The 6,967-nt window shown below is 37.0% G+C and overlaps 1 protein-coding gene across 1 annotated transcript in view; it reads left to right on the top strand.

Annotated features, from left to right (window-relative positions):
• The first annotated feature begins 5,908 nt into the window (after nucleotides 1-5,908).
• The window catches only part of si:ch211-236h17.3 (carbohydrate sulfotransferase 11), a 14,558-nt gene continuing 13,499 nt past the window's right edge, over nucleotides 5,909-6,967 (top strand). The window contains exon 1 of the mRNA XM_056732524.1: nucleotides 5,909-6,483. Within this exon, the coding sequence (XP_056588502.1) occupies nucleotides 6,315-6,483 (169 nt within the window). The 5' untranslated portion in view covers nucleotides 5,909-6,314. The remainder of the gene's footprint in view (nucleotides 6,484-6,967) is intronic.

The raw sequence follows: 6,967 nt of genomic DNA, 5'->3' as shown, positions 1-6,967 counted from the left end.
ATGTAGCATCTCTCACCAATCAGTCTGGGCTCAGCCGGTGTCCTCTCTATCTCAGATCTATCTGTCACCTCTCTCATCACACATGACCAGTCTGTCGCTATCTCATTGGAAAAGAAAGCTTCTTGATACTTCTGGGTAATGAAAGCCCCTGATAAAGCTCAGGAGCTTAAGGAGCTACTTACAGTAGGATTTTAAAGGTCCGATGTGTAAGATTTTCAATTGTAGTGTTATGCATTATAAATGAAGTTAAAGTGTAGTGTTGTGCATTAAAATATTAATCTATACAGTGTAAGAAAATTGAGCCGCTGTAAAAAATGAGGCAAACTATTTCTATAAGACTTTTGTGTTGTCTCAACGTATATTATTTAATTCTTCAAAGTTATGATCCTTTGTTTAGCCAACTTAAATTTGTTTGTTTATGTAATGCCGATTGTCTTATTTTTCTAATAAAGATATTATTGTCACACCAATTACTGTTAGTAATTTCTTTCTGTTGTGTGGATGAATAATGTTAAATAGAAAAATGAATTATTCCAAGTACTCTTTAAGTACTGGTAAATATAAAACCCTATATATGTTAAATATATACTTTTTGTAAATGTTTTCTGCCTTTATCAGACCCAAACTTTGATTAAATAACTATTTAAAGTGTTAAATGTCATGTACTTAAACCTCAACATTGAACACACAAATCTCAACCATGGTATCAATCAAACACCATCATTCATTAAAAGAACTCTAAACTCAACAGATAACAAACAGTAACAACGATATTAAAGCATAAATTAATAAAAACTAAAACTCTAATCTTTAAAAGAAAAAGTAATGAGATATACAGAATTGAACATGCTGCAATGCATCTTGGGAACTTTCAAACTCTTGCAATATTGCTTGTTGGGCAAACTTTCTGATGCATATCGGCCAAAAACTTGAGAAACTTGGTCCAGTCAACAAAATAATCTTTGTTAGAAACATGTTTAGGCTCATTTTGTTTAGTATTTGCAAAACAATCATTTGACTACTTTAGCTAAAAATGCTACGTTCAAGTTACTTATTTATCTTTGTAGGGAGATAAATTGTCTATGTAGGGAGTTGGATTTTCCACAGTGTGGTTTTTGAGTGTAAGCATAACTATTTAGATTCAAGGTTACTCTCCCAGGTTATTTCTACGAGTCTCTTGTCTGTAATGCGAAGACCATGACAACCTACAGATATACATAGATCTGGGACTTTTCCAAGCTATGCAATGTATGCAAAGTCGCACAAAGGTAGATTTAAAATAAATCCAAATATGGGTAACTGAAGGTATGTGGGTAGCTAAAAATGCTTAGGCTGACATATGCACAGAGAGCAGTGAGACATTAGGGATGCTAAAAGTAACACATGGGAGGTGCAACAACATCCAAGGGAACTGTTTATATACATGGGCTTAAAACAAGATTCTAAAGTCTATCTTTGTCTTTGTCATGTGTCAGCCTCCATAGTGCTTCGAAAGGGAAGGGTAAGCGGTGGAGTGAGCCGTTGTTTGCAATTCGCAATCTTGCCGCTAGATGTCGCTATATTTCAAGCTCTGGACATTTAAAGGGGCAGTTATGTTTGTGTGTATGGATGCAGCATTACACAAATTACATTTTAAATTATCGATGCCAGTTTAGAAAATGTCTGTGTGTCCGACTTATACTGAGTTTTTATTTGTTGTATTTGGCTAATCATGTGATCTCAGTATGGTGCTCCCCCTTCAGGGACATGCTTAATGTGAAATAAAACCTTGAGTTTTTCACAGTCCACTGACACTGGGATTAACAGAATTTTATTAAACTACACACGTGTCTCTCAATCTGGACTGAAATGTGAGTATAGCCCAGTTGATTCAGTAGCTCTTTTTTGAAATCCTCACTGACTGTAGACTGTGTTTAGTGTCTATACGGCACATCATTCATAGGTAACACATTACCCAGCCAAATGCTGAAAACTTTCTTAGTATTAAACTCTGTCTCATCTTCAGTTTGCTTTATAAGACAAATGACTTCGTAATATGATGATATTGTATTAAAGCTCTAATAAAACAAACTCATGAGGTCATAGAACAATCCTGCTGCTTTTAATAGGCAAGCCAAATGACCGACGCCAGGTCAGGGGTCAGCAGAGGTCAGAAGGTCATGGATCGGCTCTAATTATTTTGTCCATATGAAGCAGCACTTCTTGAATAAAATGAGTTCAAACAAAGGTCTTTGTGAGAAAAGCTCTGGCTAAATGATACTTTGCTGACTCACACAGACAATATAACATCTGCCAAAACAAGCATTACAGACGCAAGATAAATCTGACATTAAAGAGCCATATTTATAAATGCAGAGGAATGGGGGAGTGATTATTTGCTCAGTGATGTCTTCAAAGATGGCATGGAGTGGGGCTTAAACTTAAAAATGAATGATACATTAGCAAACGTTACTTTATTTATTTTATTGATGTTTTAAGATTCAAAAGTGCATTTTATATCTCTGGTAATGTTTAGACTAACAGCACTTGTGGACTTAAATTGAATTTTATTGGACATGAATTGCTTGGATGCGGCGCTGTGCGTTAAAAGTTTTTTGTAATGTATTCAACAGTTCATCAGGGGACTAAACTGTCAAAAAATAGTACAAAACTATACCTTCTGCTGTTGCCCCCAAAGGGAACAAATAGAAAACAAAAGTCATTTTTAACAGGGCAGAAGCATTTTTCAATTATTTCATGATTCAAAACGTTTCTGTACACAAACAGTACACATACATCTCAGAGATGTTTAATTGATGTCTGCATTAACATCTGCGAAACATTTTATTATTATTGTTTGGTCATCTGCAATACGGCTCTGAGACTAGGGATGCACCCATATGTAAATTTTGGCTGATAATGATAATTTCAAGATTGCAAGATCATTCTAATAAATAACATCTAATAAATAAATAGATGCAGTCTCCCGGTGAGCATGCAAACACTGCCCTGTTAGGCAAGATAACCGATAACCGATACATTGAAATGTAACCGATATATTGGCAGATATACAGTATCTATATATTCATTTTTAGATACTGAGCATTGTGCTGGTTTACATCAACTGCATTTCTATATCTAATTTCTTTTCTTTTGTCCTTATTCTTTTTATATGTACACTCACATTTTTTATAAATTTTACTGCTGTTTTATTGGTTCTTAAAATCTAAAGTTGAATTTGTGATCTTAAATCGTTTGCATTTTAAAAGACTCATTTTACTTCTCTTTGAGACTTTGAATTGCCCTTGTTTATGAAATGTGCTATATGAATAAACTTGCCTTGCCTTATATAAAATTCCCTTAGTATGAGACAAGAGTCAAAAAGTGGACAACGGCTTTTCTGGTATATTTTTATTTAATAAACAAATTATAGATGTTCTTCCAGATCAACCCAGAAAAATGTTCTTAATAGCCACATGTCTAACAGATCTCAAGACAGAAAGCATTAAGACAACAGTCTGATTCAAACAATATGCTTTTGCTCCTATAATTTACACATTCATAAATACTGAATCTACATCAGAAATGTTTTAATTATAGCAATTAGTTAATGATCACGACAGAAAGTCATGTGCTGTATTTTAAGCGGGAGCAGCGTGTAGATGAAGCAATTTAATCAGAGGAAATTATTTATGATTTATCGGCTTTAATATATCGGCATAAATTGTATTAATGGCCGATACCGATTAAATAAAAATTACCATTTTCCTGCGGATAATTTATCATGCATCCCTATCTGAGACGGTTTTTGATATCAGTAAGACGTTCATGATTTAGAATGTGTGTAAAACTGCCTTTCTAAGATGATTCTGCAGCAGATGTTTTTCAGATCTTTAGCAGACATCATACAGAAGCACCTGTGCTATCTGGTAACTCACTAACCCTCGCTCAAGCTGTGTGTAGTTCTGTAAAGTTTCATGTCATTTTAACTGTAACCTGATTTTATATCCATTCAACTCTCTATTAACATACGCTACTTATTCAGTCTCCACTTATGCCAGTCGACCACCAGACACCACGAGACAAGCATTACCAACCAAACAGTCAGTGATAGCACAGAGTTCATGTTGAAAACTTGACAACGTTGCGATGGCTTTTGTGTTCCTGAACCACAAAGCCCTAAAATCGGTTACCACACCACCTGACGACGAAACTGGTTTTCCCGAGAGAGATATGAATCAGCGACTCAATGCATTTTGTATGTTTGCATAAGTCAGTGTGAGGAAAACTGTAGGTTATCAGCCAACAGCAAAAAAAACTGAACATTTTCATTCATCAAACTGAATGATGGTCACATTAGACCTAGAGGATGAAAACAAAAACATAGGGTAGCTTCTGCGTCAGTTTGGCAAGGCAACATATCAAACATATTAAAGTTCAGACACCCTATGAAGTGTTAATGTCACCCAATAAAAGCAGTTACTAACGCCTGTGAACTTTCACACTCTCTTTCTCTCTCTTTCTGGGATAATTGATCTCCCTTGATCTGATCAGTGTGTAGTGATGAAATGCAAGATTTATTTCTATTAAACGGCAAGAAGGACACACAGCGATACAATCCATTGTGCAAACAACCATCCAGCCCAGCCAGTTTTCTGACTGGAAATCAACAAACGCTTGTCAGACGTTTTGAGAATGAAGCGAGTGTGTAGGTCTGGAACCAAATATAGCTGCAGTTTTCCAGTAAATACAGTAGCTTCTGTCACCACTCAGACTGGTTATGTTATTGGAAACAGCAGAGCTGGGGCTCGCAATGCGTATGCACATATATTGACACATCGGTCATGTCCTAAAGCTCATTGTTTACCCGTTCAGTCCCCATGTGACCTGAATAATGTTGCATTCACTGCACATGAAACCCGTCACTCTGCCAATGAAACTCGAAATGAAACTCAAGACTTGCCAGGCTGTATTGCGTATATAACAATAATAGTGTTGTTGTGTCCCAAAACATCTACTGTATGCTGCAGTTAAGGTCATTTTGACTTTGAATCAACGTGAACTTGTTTCTATAAGATAGACTCTGACCTAAATCAACAAGGCTGACATCACCCATTGTTTTCATAGAATCATTGAGAATTTGGGACAGTAAAACCACGCTAGTTCTCTCCAATGTATTTTGTTCTAGTTCAACCAGGTATGTAGCAATTTAGCTCATGCTAACCTTACCAAGTTAGCAGATTTTTTATCAAATTTACAGTCATATTTCAGCAAATTTGCATTCACATTTAGCCTATATTTGCTCCAAACCTTACAATCCCTAAGCAAAGTGGACTACATTTTCACCCGGTTTTATAGACACGGAAAATAATAAACCAGGACTATGCCTTAGTTGAATTAAGCTATTTACATTTAGCAGACGCTTATATCCAAAGCTTTTACAAAAATGCCTTACATACAAAAACAAAAATGCCAAACAAAAAATGGCGCTAACATATTTTAAGATAATTCTGGGCAAGTTATATTCAGTTAAGAGAGGTTTTAGATTTTAGACTGGGACTAGCCTTGAGCCTCGTTTGTAAAAAGTCTTTAAATAATAATCTTTTAAAAGTCCTTTAATAATTCAGACCAGAGAAATCTGTGTCAAATGTCAGATATTTACCACCAGATGTCACTAAAAGTACGATTTTAAAAGCTTTTGGACATTTATGAAGAAAGTAGACACGAATAAATGTTAACAGTGTGTTTCTTTTAGAAGATGGTTAAAATCGTCTTAAAATGTATAAAGATTATATAATTTCTTAGATTTCTGCAAATCAATCACTGTAATATTAAAGTTCACAGTAAAGTTGTTTCATTCATTCTCTCACCTCTGAACGCTCCAAAAAACGGTGAATATTTTTTTTGGAAAAACGTTTGTTCGAATTTCCAAAGGCGTTCTGGTGGTGACGTCACAAGCACGCCCGCAGGTTCCGCTCAGTACGAGTGCGAGTGACGTCATAGACACAACTTTGATACCGTGTGCCCTCCATGTTTTGGGGAAGTTGAGCGCTACTGACAACAGCAACATGTGACGGAGCGGAGCAGGAGACAGAGGCGATCGATGGAATTTATCTGTAATGTGCGCGAGGACGCGCCCTTTAAAGTTTCTCGGGTGGTTGAAAGAATCGCGCAACACTCAGTTTGAAACAAGCGCTCAATTCTCCGGCGGACGCGCGGGCTGCTTTGGGCGAAACAGTGTGTCGGGTGAAATACAGAACGAGACTGTTCACGCGTCAGTTCCTTTGGATTGTTTGTAGTTTGTTTCCTTCTGAAATGAGGAACTCGCCATATAGATGCTATCGGGACTGTTGAGCCCTTCTCGGACCTCCGTCGCCGGGCGAGAGTCGGGCATTGTCCGTTATATCACAATGATAAAGCGGAAAGCGGGTCGGGTGTTTCTGGCGACGTGCGTCGGGTCCTTTTTTATACTTATTTTATACTTTCAAAACATCTCAAGATCAGGTGAGTCAAACGGAGTTATGCATTTGAGTGTACAGTTTCCTCTGATCTCTAGCAGAACGTGACCTGTCATGATCTTTTGCTTTTAATGCGTAACCGCATCACAAATATCGTGACGACACGTTAACGTAAGTTGACAGATACAGTATACACTTTTGTCGGCTCTTCCCACGTCTAGACATCCCAATCAAGTTAACCACGGACACTGTGGACTTTTAAGGCGAGATTGAGTTGAACTCAATTTGATTTAGTTTAGCTGATTCATCATTATCACTGCTGTCAGAACAGAATTAAGAAGTGGTTTGCGTTTTAATACACCAGATGAGAAGCACTTGTCTTGTTTAACAACGGCGTCAGGATTAAAACGCCTTGTGTGGTGATTTAGTGTCTTTTTATTACTGCCATTTGTCAAGGTAAGTTTGGCAGCACGGCCCAGTGTGTGTACGAGGCACGCCACGTACCCACGGTTCCTCCACAGATTTAAAAG

Source organism: Triplophysa dalaica, chromosome 20 (assembly GCF_015846415.1).
Source record: "Triplophysa dalaica isolate WHDGS20190420 chromosome 20, ASM1584641v1, whole genome shotgun sequence".
Classification (NCBI taxonomy): domain Eukaryota; kingdom Metazoa; phylum Chordata; class Actinopteri; order Cypriniformes; family Nemacheilidae; genus Triplophysa; species Triplophysa dalaica.
Note: the sequence above shows the minus strand (reverse complement) of the source record. Positions and strands in the feature narration are given on the sequence as shown.